This window comes from Trachypithecus francoisi, unplaced genomic scaffold, assembly GCF_009764315.1.
Source record: "Trachypithecus francoisi isolate TF-2019V2 unplaced genomic scaffold, Tfra_2.0 Lachesis_group2, whole genome shotgun sequence".
NCBI lineage: Eukaryota > Metazoa > Chordata > Mammalia > Primates > Cercopithecidae > Trachypithecus > Trachypithecus francoisi.
The window spans coordinates 150531108-150545195 of NW_022681465.1; the positions used below are offsets into that span (position 1 = coordinate 150531108).

At 51.4% G+C, this 14088-nt stretch overlaps 1 protein-coding gene across 8 annotated transcripts in view; it reads left to right on the forward strand.

Moving 5' to 3' along the window:
- Positions 1-11575: 11575 nt before the first annotated feature.
- ARAP3 (ArfGAP with RhoGAP domain, ankyrin repeat and PH domain 3) overlaps positions 11576-14088 on the forward strand; it is a 28217-nt gene continuing 25704 nt past the window's right edge. For 3 of the 8 annotated variants that reach the window (XM_033180843.1, XM_033180844.1, XM_033180847.1), the window contains exons 1-3: positions 11576-11676; positions 13333-13873; positions 14019-14080. In XM_033180843.1, coding sequence (XP_033036734.1) covers positions 13350-13873; positions 14019-14080 — 586 coding nt within the window. In that variant the 5' untranslated portion in view covers positions 11576-11676; positions 13333-13349. Of the gene's footprint in view, positions 11677-13332; positions 13874-14018; positions 14081-14088 lie in introns of those variants that run through there. The other 5 variants (XM_033180839.1, XM_033180840.1, XM_033180842.1 and 2 more) reach the window with 4 other exon arrangements.

Below are 14088 nucleotides of genomic sequence, written 5' to 3' on the forward strand. Positions count from 1 at the left end.
AATCAGAGGCTGGAGGTGAGGGGCCACTTGTCAATGTCAGGAATAAAGAGGAGGTCATAGGCAGATAGGAGTGAAAGGGCCATATTGAGTCACAAAGTTTGTGGAACCTTCTCAAATTCTCTGTGGTCAAATCAACTGCTAGATAAGGAAGGGACTCAGCCCTGGTTCACAGATGTCAGTGTGATATGTTGGTGAGAGTTAGAAGTGGATTGCTGCCACATTATGGCCTTCTTGGGGTAGCCCTAAAGGACAGGAGGGAAGGGAGGTTCCAGGGTGCAAAGCTTTGAGCAGTACACTTGGGCGTTAGCTTTCTCTGGACAAACAAGTAGCCTGAGGTGTGGATATTCCCTGGCTCCTGTGGAATAGTAAATGTCCCCTAGTCAGGAGCCCGAAGGAACAAAGTCAAAGGCAAGTGACAAAGTGGTCTAAGAAAGAGGCAGATAGGTGGACTGAGAGTGAGCACCAAGTGTGCAAACCTCTGGGTCTCAGATAAACACCCTGCAGAGCATCTTTTGCCAGGACACGCTCCACTAAGAGATACAATGATTCACCTGGTGAGTGAATCTCTCTCCCTGTCTACCCTAAATGCCTGCTCAAAAGCCTTTGAACAGAGTAGTCATGCTACCAGAGATGGAGGCTATGTATGAGCCCAACAGCATGGGCTCCCTCTCACCAAGGATGAGCTACCACTTCGATTACTCAACCTGCCTGCAGCCGAGACCAGCGCTGGGCCCTCCCTCAGAAGGCTCTCTTCCTCAGAAGACCAGCCAAGCCTCTGGTGGCAGATCAGTTACACTGATGCTGTTTTTTCTACTCTGGAAGGGACAGTAATTCGTTCTTACTGGAATCAGTGCATGCTCCAGATTCAGGCTTGTCTTCCATAGTGTTTTTACCAATGCAAGTCCAGTAATAGGGTCATCAAGGACTTCTATAGTTTCTGCTTTTACCTTTGGGTCTTTGATCCATCTTTGAGTTCATCTTTGTATACGGTGTATGGGATGCCAACCAACAGATTCATTGGGCTCACTTGGTTGCTCCTCATCACCTAGAAGCTGACAGCCTGATGGGACAAGGGGACAGCATATCGAATGCTCAGTGAAGGCACTGGCAGGAACATGACACCTGTGGGTTTGGGCCCTCAACTCCTTGACGCAGTTATTTGTTTTGAACAGTACTATGTTCCTTATACACAGAAATTGCCGGTCCTGGAGTCAAATGTGGAAGTGGACGTGGCCCATCTCATTCACATTTGTAGAATATTTGCTTTCTGTCCCCAAAACTGGAGGCTCTGCCAATTAGAGTTTCTAGTTGCCAGGGAGGGAGAACTTATACGAAAGAACACAGTAGTTTCCACTAAACTGGAAGCTGTGACAGCCACCTGGCCACCTTATGCTCCTCATTCTAGTGGGCCAACAGACAAAGAAGGGTGTTAATGTGCTGGCCAGGGCCATTGATCCTGATGGCCATGAGGAACCAGGGCTGCAGATACAATGTGTGTAGATGCAGTGAAGGCAGGGAGTGTGGCCCTAGCCGGGGAATTCGCTGTGGCATCTCTTGGAACTTCCCACCCAGTAGTAATTGACAATGGACAACTCCAACAACAGTTCTAAAAGGACGAGGCAACAAAGGAATCAGGTCTCTTGGGGATGAAAGTCTGTATAATCTCATCAGGCAAGTAGCCCAGATCTGCAGAGGGCTAGCGGAGGGTCATGGAAGGAGCGAGAGAATATCAATTATGGACTCAGGACATGCTACAGCAGTGGGACTGTGGCTTGCTTCATTAGCCCTCTCCTCTTTATCTTCCTTAAGACCACATCTGGCACTCTCTGGAAGGGGACTTGATTCCAGTAGACTGTACTTCCCCTCTTGAAGAAAGAGTGAAGGCAACTTTGTTCCTGTGGGGGAAAATGCCCTGTAGGGTAGCATGGAAGTCAGGTATAATGGGAAGACTTGAGTGGATCTCAGCAGCATGAGAAATGGGCTGCCCTGAGACACGAACCTTTCTTCTCGAATTCCTTCACTACCTCCTTGCTCTCTTTGAGGCTGCTCCTCTACTTTCAGACTTAAATAAAATTCCACACTGTACAGTGTGGAACCTGGTTTCCAAGTGCCACCAAGGGCTGTGTAACAGAACCCAGAAACATGGGAAGGTAACTCTGTGGGGTGAACTTTGACCCATGGGAGACAGGTCATGGGTGGGAGCTGGGGACTGCTCCAAGGTGTGTTTCCTCCTTACCTTCTGGAGAAGTCCCACCCACTTGCCAAGAGAGCACCCCTGCTGAGTAGTCAGCAGTGTCTCTGAGAGGCTTGTGTGAGGCAGGGCAGGATGGGAAGGTGCCGCACCGTCTCGCCTTGCATCCTCCGTTTCCTCTCCCTCAGCTCAGGGCTTCCACCTGAATCCTGACCACAGGCTCTGCTTCTCAAATACTTAAGACAAGGGGATTCCTGAGAGCTATTTCCCCATCTGTGTCTCACACTGTGGTCACTGCTGGAGCCTGAGTTTGACCAATCCAGCATCTCTGGAGCCAAAGAAATGGAGACCCTGGGAGACAGGATCCAACTAACTACTTTCCAGATGGGAGAGAAAGTGGATGAACATCTGAGCGATGACGGAGGAGGGGCAGGCAGGGTCAGGAAAGCGAGTGGGGAGATCAGAGGGTAGGAAGTTAAGTCTCAGTGAAAACTGCCCCCTGTAAATGGGTCTGTGCAGTGAGCTTTCTGGGAGAGAATGATTAGATCCTAGAAAGGAGAAGGGAGAACAACATTTCCTTTCCCCTCCGTGGAGTAGACACCCCCATCCATGCAAGGCAGGAAGTGAGTTCTCCTGACACCCTCAGGGCTCCATATTCCCGGGTGGGGGCAGTGTCTGACCCACAGATGCTCTGGACAGTGAAAACATCAAGAATAAGTAGATGGTTGGCAGGGCGCGGTGGCTCATGCCTGTAATCCCAGCACTTTGGGAGACCAAGGCAGGTGGATCACCTGAGGTCAAGAGTTCGAGGCCAGCCTGGCCAACATGGTGAAACCCCATCTCTACTAAAAACACACAATTAGCCAAGCATGATGGCGCGTGCCTGTAATCCCAACTACTTGGGAGGCTGAGGCAGGAAAACCTCTTGAACCTGGGAAGTGGAGGTTGTAGTGAACCGAGATAGCGCGACTGTACTCTGGCCTGGGTGACAGAGTGAGACTGTCTCAAAAAGTAAATAAATAAATAAATAAATAACCCAATCTCCAGTATTTTGTTACAGCAATGCAAATGGACTAAGATAGCCCCCGCTCTGGCCACTCCCAAAGCTCGAGTTCATAAATACTGCATACCCAGGGCACATCCCCATCTCCAGAGTACAGCCTCACACTCTGATGGAGTTTTGTGTCCAAAAAAGGACTGGCCTAGCAGCAATTTGGTGGTTTGCAGGGAGGTAGGGCAGAGACTGAGTATGTCCAAATATCCCTAATACTCTCCTTGCACCTACCCCTGCTTTCACTCTTCTGTCTTTCTCTAGATGTGTGCAGTGGTGCACCTGAAGCTTAAAACAGAGGTCTGCTAATTCCTGGAGTCATCCCTGTCATTTTCCTGCCTCTAGGCAAAGCCTTATTTCAGCATTTTCAAGGCAGAAGGAAGGGAAGAGGAGAGGAGGGACCTGAGCCCCAGCAGTCTACCGTCTGCTCTGCCTGCCTGGGATGCATAAATAGAATTGGAAGGGCTCCCATCTCTGATAGTCAGGTGCAGGGTGTTTTTTTAGGGAGAGATCCATAACTGTCATCAGAGTCTCAAAAAAGTTTAAGATCTGCCTGTGCTGTCCAATATTGGCAGCCAGTGGTTATTATTTAAATTAATTACAATTAAATGAAATTAAATATTCAGCTCTTCTGGCTCACCAATCTCATTTCAACCTCTCAATGGCCACATGTGGCTACTGGCTGCCATATTGGACAGCACAAATATAGAACATAGTCCATCATTGCAGGAAATTCTATCGAACAGCAGTGCCATTAATTTTATGTATAGAGAAACTGAGGCCCAAAGAGAGATGACTTGCCCAAGCCCTGAGGGGAGTTAGCAGTAGCTGTAATACTAGATGCCCTTTATAAAATATTTTGCAGTAAAATTGCACTAAAAATCTTGTAACTACAGCTCATGTCAATGGCCTAGGGTGGAAGCAGACAGGGCCCAGTCATGGGAGTGAGGATGCAGGGGAAGGGAGGTGTTCTGTGTTTGTTCCTTCCCTCCCCCTGGCCCCAGGGCTGCCCCAGCAATCCAGGATAAAGAAGGCATAGAGGCCTGAAACTCCCTCCCCTCCTCAATGATGACTTCATCCTCACAAAAATGTGAGGAAGGCAGTGGGAAGGGGCTCGCTGGAGGGTAGCTCTGGAGTCTAGGGGGAAATGGCACAGCCCTCAGGCCAGAGGAATTAGGGGAAGGGAGGGCTGTGCTGACCCTAACCAGTCTCCATGCAGCCATCTTCCTAAAATTCAAACCTAAATTCATGAGTCTATCACCCCATGCTTAAACTCTTCCCTGGCTCCCCGTGGCTCTTGGCATGGAGACCAAATCCCACACAAGACTTCTAAGGGCCTGCATGGCCTGGCCCCTGAGATCCCTTCAGTCTCAGCTGGTCCCAAGCTCCCTCTCTCTTTGATTTATCTCCCTTACTCACCAGGCTGACTCCTACCTCAGGGCCTTTGCACTCATGGTTCTTCTGCCTAGAACACTCCCTCCCACCTCACTTAACTCCTACCCATCTTTCTGAGATCTCAACTTCAGCAGAGTTCCCTGGAGAAGCCTCCCAGATGCCCAGGTCAGGTCAGCTGCCTCTGTGTTACACTTTTATAGGGCTTCCCTTCAGAAAATTCATCTTGGTTTGTAATTATTTGGGGGTTGTTTGATGAATATCTCACTTCTTGAGCAGGTCATGCTCCCCAAAGTCTGCTGTGCATGTCGTTGCATCTCTAAACCCTTGAGCAGTAGTTGGTCCAGAAAAGATGATTAATAAAAACATGAGAAGAAAATGAAGGGATTGAATGGGAATCTTCCTTCCTGTAAGAAACATGCTCGGCCAGGCGCAGTGGCTCATGCCTGTAATCCCAGCACTGTGGGAGGCCAAGGCGGGCAGATCACCTGAGGTCAGGAGTTCAAGACCAGCCCCGCCAACATGGCGAAACTCCATCTCTACTAAAAAAAAAAATACAAAAATCAGCTGGGTGTGGTGGTGGGTGCCTGTAATTCCAGCTACTAGGGAGGCTGAGACAGAAGAATCGCTTGAATCTGGGAGGTGGAGGTTACAGTGATACGAGATCGTACCACTCCACTCCAGCCTGGGCGACAGAGGGAGACTCTGTCTAAATAAATAAATAAATAAAAAGAAGCACACTCCTTGGCATTCCCCCAGGCCCTGTCCCATCTCATCAGGACCAAATGTGGGTGATGGCTGTGCCTTCTATCATCCAGAGGGTAAGGGCAGGAAAGGAGTGTGACCTGGAGGCCACTAGAGACCATGGAAGTGATTGGGAGTTGCAGGGGTGACAGGAAATTGAGTAACAAAAGTGATGGGGATGGGGATGACAGCTGGGGGGACCTTGGGGAAAATACAAGGGGTACAATGTGGCCTAATTTGGAAATAGGATGACACAGGCTGATTGATTAAAATAGGTAACGGGATATGCCAGAGTGATGGAAAAATAGGCAAGCTGGATGCATTCCAGAGTTATCGTGGAAGTAACTGGCAAAAATAGGAACAAGGAAACACTTTGAGCACTCACTGTGTGCCAGGTCCTTTCCACATATTACCCATATATTTCCACAGATTAATCTTTACAACGCTGTCAGGCACTATTCTCTCTCCTTTTTTCAGAAAAAGAAACTGAGGCACAGAGGGCCAAATAGACACAAATAATCTGCTCAGGTCACACAGCTGGTAGAGGTGGCATCAGGGCTTTATTTTAGAGACTGTGTTTTCTTGTTGATTTTTTGTTTTAGTTTTTATTGCTGGTGGTGGTGTTTGTTTTGTTTTGTTTCATTTTTAGAGACAGGCCTCACTGTGTCACCCAAGCTGGAGTGCAGTGGTTCGATCTTGGCTCACTGCAATCCCCACCTCCTGGGCTCAAGAAATCCTCCCACCTCCGCCTCCCGAGTAGCTGGGACTACAGGTGCACACTAGTGCACTTTGCTAATTTTAAAATTTTTAGTAGAGACTAGGTCTTGCTATGTTGCCCAGGGTGATCTCAAACTCCTACTCTCAAACAATCCTCCTGCCTTGGCCGCCCAAAATGCTGGGATTACAGGTGTGAGCCACAGTGCCTAGCTGAGAGACCTTGTTCTTAATTACTGCATACCATCCACTTTTGGTGAACAAAGTGGCCTCCAAAGTGATTGTGGCTTAATAGTGTATCATTTGAGTGGGGAACAAATCGAGACATGGAAGGGGCTATTGAAGAATTCCCTTCCACATCTCCTCATTGCTTGATTCTTCCCCTTCCTCTGCCCACTAGTGTCCCTTTTGTCCCGTGTGTTAAGATTAAGATTTAAGATTTACTAATGTCAGCCAGGCACGGTGGCTAATGCCTGTAATCCCGGCACTTTGGGAGGCTGAGGTGGGCGGATCACCTGAGGTCAGGAGTTTGAGACCAGCCTGGACAACATGGTGAAACCCTGTCTCTACTAAAATACAAAAATTAGCCGGGCGTGGTAGTGGGTGCCTGTAATCCCAGCTACTCGGGAGGCTGAGGCACGAGAATCGCTTGAACCCAGGAAGCGGAGGTTGCAGTGAGCCGAGATCACGGCACCGCATTCCAGCCTGGGCAACAGAAGGAGACTTTGTCTCAAAAAAAAAAAAAAAAAAAAAATAGTAATGTCATGTTTCTTCCTATTCCTCCCTCCACGCAAAATCCTAGAGAGGCAAAATTGAACAATAAAAAGCATGGGAAAGAGAAAACTAGGGCTGCTTCTGGGAAGAACTTAAGAGAGATAAGGTATTGAGGAGTGAGAAGTCCCAGATAATCAAGATTTGTGGGCTGGGCATGGTGGCACACACCTGTAATCCCAGTACTTTGGGAGGCTAAGGCAGGAGGCAGGTGGATGGCTTGAGCTCATGAGTTTGAGATCAGTCTGGGCAACATGACAAAACCCTGTCTCTACAAAAAAATACAAAAATTAGCCGAGCCCAGTGGCATGTGACTCTATTCCCAGCTACTCGGGAGGCTGAGGTAGGAGGATCACTTAAGCCCCACTGCACTCCAACCTGGGTGACAGAGTGAGACACTGTCAAACAAACAAACAAACAAAAAACAGCCAAAAGATTTGTGAGCAACACAGAAGTGCTGCCACAGGTTTTCAGGTCTTCTGAGAGATGAAGTATTGGAGAACCTGTTTGCTCTCTTTGGTTTCCATGGGTCATGTGAGCCCTGTGGCTTATATTTGGGTTACATCAGAGCAGGTAAATCAGTTGATGATGGTCAGTAATGCAGTCTCTCTAGACAGGGTGAACTGGGTCTGTGGAGTCTCAGGATTTAGGATTGGAGAAAGTCCCTTCCTAGTACCCTTTGTCCATGAAGCTCTGAGGGAGCCACAGAAGGTACCACAAAAGGTAAAAGCAGCTCAGCCTAGATTGCCAGGCATGGCTAGCTCTGGAGTAAAGTGAGTTCCCTTGCCGAGCCTGGCACTGCTAATCTTGCTGTAAGCAGACTCTTTGGACAGCGAGGGTGAGAGAGGTCTGATTAGGAAGCAGGGACTCAAGATAGCCTCCTAGGGAGGAAGCCCTCCAAGGGGCACTAGCCACCCCTGCTACTCAGCTTCAATCCCATTCCTATGACCTAGTTCATCTCTCACACTACCATTTCCCATCTGCCTCTTTTCTTAGGATGCTCAGCTCTTTCAGGACACTCGTGACTTCTCTCCTTTCCTGATTTCTCAGGCCAACAGCCCTCCCTGACCCAAATCATCTTGAAGGTGTATATCCCTCCGAGTGAATGGCTGACCTGGTGTTCTACCCCATTTTTGAGTATTCAAAGATTAAGCCCCAGAAATCCATACTTTCCTTCCTTGAGCTCGCAGACCTTCATTTTGCACATCTCCTGGGGGCCAGGCCTCACATCTGCTACAGACTTACTCCGCCAGGTTCATGAATCCCTGTGCCTTCACGTGACACTGGGTTAGTGCTCCCCCAGGGTATGGAGGAGAGCAGAGGAAAGCCATGACACCTGGACCCCTGGGTTACAGCTCCACAGAGAGGAGTCTGGGCAAAGATCTCACTGTATCCACATTCAGGGTCACAGATGCCTTAGCCATTGTCTTCTGGGGCCTGGGATGTCTCTATCCCCTGCAACCTGTTTCTGCCCTTGCAAAGGCTAAGAATGAAAGAGAGGAGGCGGGGCGGTGTGGCTTACACCTATAATCCCAGCACTCTGGGAAGCCGAGGCAGGAGGATCACTTGAGGTCAGGAGTTCGAAACCAGCCTAGCCAACACAGTGAAACCCCATCTCTACTAAAAAATACAAAAATTAGTTGGGTGTGGTGGCGGGTGCCTATAGTCCCAGCTACTCTGGAGGCTGAGGCGGGAGAATTGCTTGAACCCAGGAGGCGGAGGTTGCAGTGAGCCGAGATTATACCACTGCACTCCAGCCTGGGTGACAGAGCAAGGCTTCATCTCTGGAAAAAAAAGAAAAAAAAAAAAAAAAAAAAAGAGAAAGAAAGACAGGATGGGGAAGAAGAAACCTGTGCTTCCCAGTCCAGAGCCTAAGACCCAGGATCACCCCCTCGTCTAGCTCCCAGGGACCCCAGAAGCAATGGATTCTCTTTGCTCCACTGTGGCCAGGCTACAGAGATCCCCTTGAGTCTTTCCTATACTTTCAGAAACAGATTATGAAGACAGAGAAAGACAGACACAGACAGAGGGACAGACAGACACAGGCAGAGATGAAAGGGAGACAGACACAGCGGACATCACAAAGAGATTCAGAGAGTGAAGAAAGATAGAAGTACATTCAGGGGAAGACAGGAAAAGAAATAGAGAGACAGAAATAGGAAGAGAGACAGAGCAATAGAGATAGAGGCAGAGAGAAGAGAATAGAAACGAAGAAGGAGAGCCAGGGAGATAGAGAAGGAAGACACAAGCCAGGGCCCAGAAGCCTCCACCCGCCCCATATCATTGAGCCAAAGAAGGGAAATGGGGTCTGAGGGAGGAAGCCAGGTCTCCCTCTCTGTGGCTCTGCCCCATCATCTGGCATTAGTGTCCTTAACTTGGAGTCAGTGGACTTGGATGGGAAAAGAATATTACTTTCACTAATCTCTAGCTGAAATTTAACATTTCCTCCAATTATGACAATAGCAACAAACCAGTCATTTTAGCCATAACTATGGCTTTGTCACCAGTAGAAATCACATATATTTTTATATCATATTACAGTATTGCAGATCTTTTGAAATACCATTTATTCTCATCACTGCATCAAAATTATGTGAGGTATCAACCTACCACTAGATCTTATTTAAAGCATTAATAAAGAAGCACATATATTACTATATGACATTGGTTTTATACCTGTATTACAACATAATTGGTTTCCTTCATAATCTTATATATTTTATTTTATGCATTTTAAAATATTATTCTGAGATAAGGCCACATACTTTACCAGATTGCCAAAGGGGAACATGGCACAAAAAGGTTAAGAACTCTTGCATCTAGCCCCTGACCCAGACCCCCCGGCACCCATTCCTCAAAACTCCCTGTGCCCATTACTGTCTTTTCCTGCTCCCTTATTTTGCTGGGTTAGTCAGAGTCCTTCAAGAAGAAGCTGCCAAGGCAGAATGCAAGGATTTGACTAGGGGAGATGCCTGTGAGAGAGGAAGGGAGCCTGGAGTTGGGAGAGCTGTGAAGGGGAGAGAGAAGGAAGAAAGGTTGAGAGGAGCATCCTAAAACACCAGTCAAAGGAAAGTTCAGCAAAGCCACCGGGAAATTCTTGAACCAAAGTCAGCTGTCAAAGGACTCCCCTATCTCCCAGGAATGAGTCTACCTTAGGATTTCTGCTGAGCTCTGTCACTGGCTGGGAGCAGCCCAGTGGGAAGCTGGCCTTAGATTTCAGAGAGAAACAGCTGGGGTCACTGGTTAATTTCACTCCTCACAGTGTAAGGTCTGTGAGGAGCATTCTCACTGCCACCATAGTTGCCCATCCAGATAAAAGGACGTGGTGCAGGGGTCCTGTCCAGGGCGGTAAGGTGAGCATAGTAGTTATAGATGTAGACTTGGAGAGTTGGCTATTTTCTAACTGCAGGGTCTTGAGCAAGTTATTTAATGCTCCCTGTCTCCTTATAGGTAAAATAGAGGTGATAAAATTTCTCATTTATAGGGATATTTGTGAGGATTAATTAAAGTTTGCAAAGCAATGTTTACATAGAGCCTGGAGCACGGTCAGCTCTCAATAATTGGTAGCCCTTATTATAGCCACTGCAATTATTAATTATTACTATCATTCTCTTTCTCAAAGGGAAGGTCAGGAAAGTGGGGCTCCAGGAGGCTGAAGATGACAGTCCCTCCCCTAGCTGGGGCAGCTGGAAGAGGTGAGAACCTCTCCCTCCCACTCCCCTGAGGCAGGGGTCTTCCCCTAGCTACTGACAGTTCCTGTGTCTGCTGACTCACAGCCAACTTCCTCTCATACAAACAGGAAAACACAGCCGGCCAGCGCCCCCCCCAACACACACACACACACACACACACACACACACACACACACAGCCAAACACTGGCCCTGCTCAGAGAGGGAAGTGCCTCCGCCCCTGGGAGACAGGCTTCAGGACTGGGGTTCCGGCAAGACTAGGGAAGGAGAGAGGAGCCATTCCTCCCCAGGTGTCCTCGGCATCCCCCCTGAAATTTTAGGGTGGGAGAGTGGGGAAAAGGGGCGGCTTCTCCCACGAATGAAACAGCGGATTGCTTGGTCACTGCGCTTGCAGGGCGTCAGCCTGTCTCAAAAAGGCAGCCCCAAATCTTGGTTTGGATGTAGGGATGTTGCCTTGCGGACCGTCATCCCTCGGAGGAACCTAGGCTGGGCCCTTAGGAATGGAAGTGGGGAGAAACAGACGGGGACCCCTCTGCTGGGCCTCTGCGCTTGTTGCCCAGGCCAAGTCTCTGGGCAGCTTGTAAGGTTGTGGCTCCCCATGAATTCTGGATGTCCAGCTTCCGTCCCCCCACTAAACTGGTTGCCAGGGTCCAGCACCCTGCTGGGCGTAGGAGAGGTGCCCTGAGGGCTTATGGTTCGACCTTTCCTCCTCATTTTTGGCAGGACTGGAGGGCATGAGTGCAGCGGAGAGGATGCAAAACCTTCCCTGGCACTCTCAGTTTCTACCTCCGTCCCAATCTCCGTCCCGGTCTCAGTCTGCCTCTTTGTCCCTCTCCCTGAGGTTGTCTTGGTCCCAACGTGTTCTGGTCCTTTCTCGGCCTGCGAGAGGGCACACTGGGGGCAGACTCGGAGATAAGCGCGGCGGTTGGGCAAGGAGCCCAAACCCTTTGGAGGCCTGCGCTTGCACAAGGAGTGGCCGGGGCCCCGCGGAGGGAACCGGCCGGGCGGGGCGGGGCTGGGCCCGTCGAGGGAGGGCAGAGGGGAGGCGGGGCCGGCGCGGCGGGACCCGGAGCCTCGGACGCGCGGCGGGCACCCGCGAGCGGACGGCGGCCGCGTAGTGAGGTGAGGACCCCCGCGCCCCCCGGGTCCCTGCTTCCCAGACTCCTCCCCATCACCTTCTCGAGGGCCTTCGTGGGCTCCCAGGGTCCCCTCGGCGCCGGCGGCCCTCCCCCTCCCCGCCACGACCCGCCCCTCCCTCCTGCTGCCCGGCCTCTGCCCCATCCCTCCTCGCCCCCTCCCTCGTCGCAGCCTGCGCTGCCTGCCACTGCCCGCCCCGCCCCCGCCGCTCCTGTTCCGTGAGCACCTCGGCTCCCAGTCCCGTGCTCTCGAGCCCGGCCTGAGTCACCGGGAAACCAGGTCCTGAGTCAGGGCCCGAGGGTCAGCACGCGGGCCCTGGCTTGGGAATGAGGCCCAGCTGGAGAGAGGCAGAAGGAGGTCCGCACGGATGCTGGAACGGAGAGGGCGTCCTGGTCACCGACAGAGCATAAGAGCAACAGGGAGAGAGCCTAGGCCGAGGAGGAAGACAGAAACCCAGGCTCAGAGGCAGACAGAGACACAGATACAACTCAAGATCTGGTTACAATTGGAGACTGAGTCAGGGACAAGCTTAATGACAGAGAGCAAAACAGGGTGGGACAAGGAGAGGGACAAAGAAGGATTGAGAGGTTGAGATGGAGTGAGGCAGGGACAGGGACAAGGCAGAGATGAAACTCAGGGGCCACAGAATTAGAGACAGGTCTATGAAGTAGACCGGGGTCAGGGTCAGGCTGGCGGAAGGGGGACAGAGCAGAGACCTGAGCCCAAGGGAATGGGCAGCGAAAAGGCAAGCTCAGAAAAGGAAGGTTTGGAGAAAGCAGAGGTGAGGGGATGGCATTTCACACTGCTGAACTGCTACAGGGCACGTGCACACACATGTGAACAGCATGTGAACATGCTGCTGGTGGGTACCTCTTGAGTACCCCTGACCTCTGGTCCCTCATCTCTCTGGCCTGGTTCTCCGCCCCCATCCTTATTCTTCAATTAGCCTCTACCCAGGGCCGGGACCCCACACATTAGGACTGGTTAGGGCTCTCTGGGCAGCCTGACCAAGGCAGGCAGGATGTGGAGGCGGCCAGGGCTGGAGGGACAGGAAGGAAGTCTGAGCAGAGACAATAGGTGGAAGGGGAGGAGGGACTGGGAACAACCAGGATTAGGATGGCAGGCCTGTATACCTCAGCTCTGGAAACAAGAGGGAGCAGGGTCTGCACCTCCTTCCTCCTACCTAGGCTGCCCCTCTCCCCACCTTAGTCCACAGCTGATCTGGCCACATCATTGGCCCCTCTTCTGCATCTCCCAATCCCACTCTGCTCCACAGCATTCTAGCATCTTGTCCCATGCTTATTCAGTTGGATGTGCAGTCAGGCAGGAGCAGAGCTTTGACCCAGACCCAGGGTGGGCAGGAGCTGAGGGGCCAACTCTAGCACTGACTTGCTGTGAACCTGGGGCAAGCCCCTTCCCCTCTCTGGGCCTCAGTTTCCTTAACTTCAAATGAAGTCCCTTCCCTAAGTAGAGAGCCATTGCTGTTGTTCTGGGATAGATCTACTTCCAGATCGCAGGCCTGTCAGCATCTTTCTTTGGAGGAAGATTGGAGGCTGGTGCTCACTGTCCAGGCCTCAGACCTTGGGGCAGGGAGGGGGATTCTCAGCCTGAGCCCTCCCTTCACCCTGCCCCTCCCCTCAGCAATGGCCTGAGCCCCCATGGCTGCCCCTCAGGACCTGGACATCGCTGTGTGGCTGGCCACGGTGCACCTGGAGCAGTATGCAGACACGTTCCGACGGCATGGCCTGGCTACAGCAGGTGCAGCCCGGGGCCTGGGCCACGAGGAGCTGAAGCAGTTGGGCATCAGCGCCACAGGGCACCGGAAACGCATTCTGCGCCTGCTGCAGACAGGCACCGAAGAGGGCTCCCTGGATCCCAAATCAGATAGTGCCATGGAACCATCCTCCAGCCCAGCCCCCCAAACCCAGCCCCCTAAACCCGTGCCGAAGCCCAGGACCGTGTTTGGTGGACTCAGTGGCCCTGCCACCACTCAGAGACCTGGGCTGAGCCCAGTCCTCGGGGAACCAGGAGTGTCCAGGAGCCCAGAGCCCAGCCCAAGGCCCCCTCCTCTCCCCACTTCCTCCACTGAGCAGTCTTCAGCCCTAAATACTGTGGAGATGATGCCTAATTCCATCTACTTCGGCCTGGACCTAAGAGGCAGGGCACAGGCAGCTCAGGAAAAGTGAGTGGGGTTGGCTCCCTAGGGACTGATGCTGGGGGGAGTGGGGAGGAGAGCATGAATTGGACAGAGGCGGAGGCGGGGAGCAGGGCATGAAGGCTTGTCTTCCTCCTCTCTCCCTAAGTAACCAATAGACCTTTCCCTTCAGGGCCCCAGACAGCTCCCAAACCACTGCCCCCACCCCTGCCCTCAGGCCCACAGCAGGCACAGGTAACTGG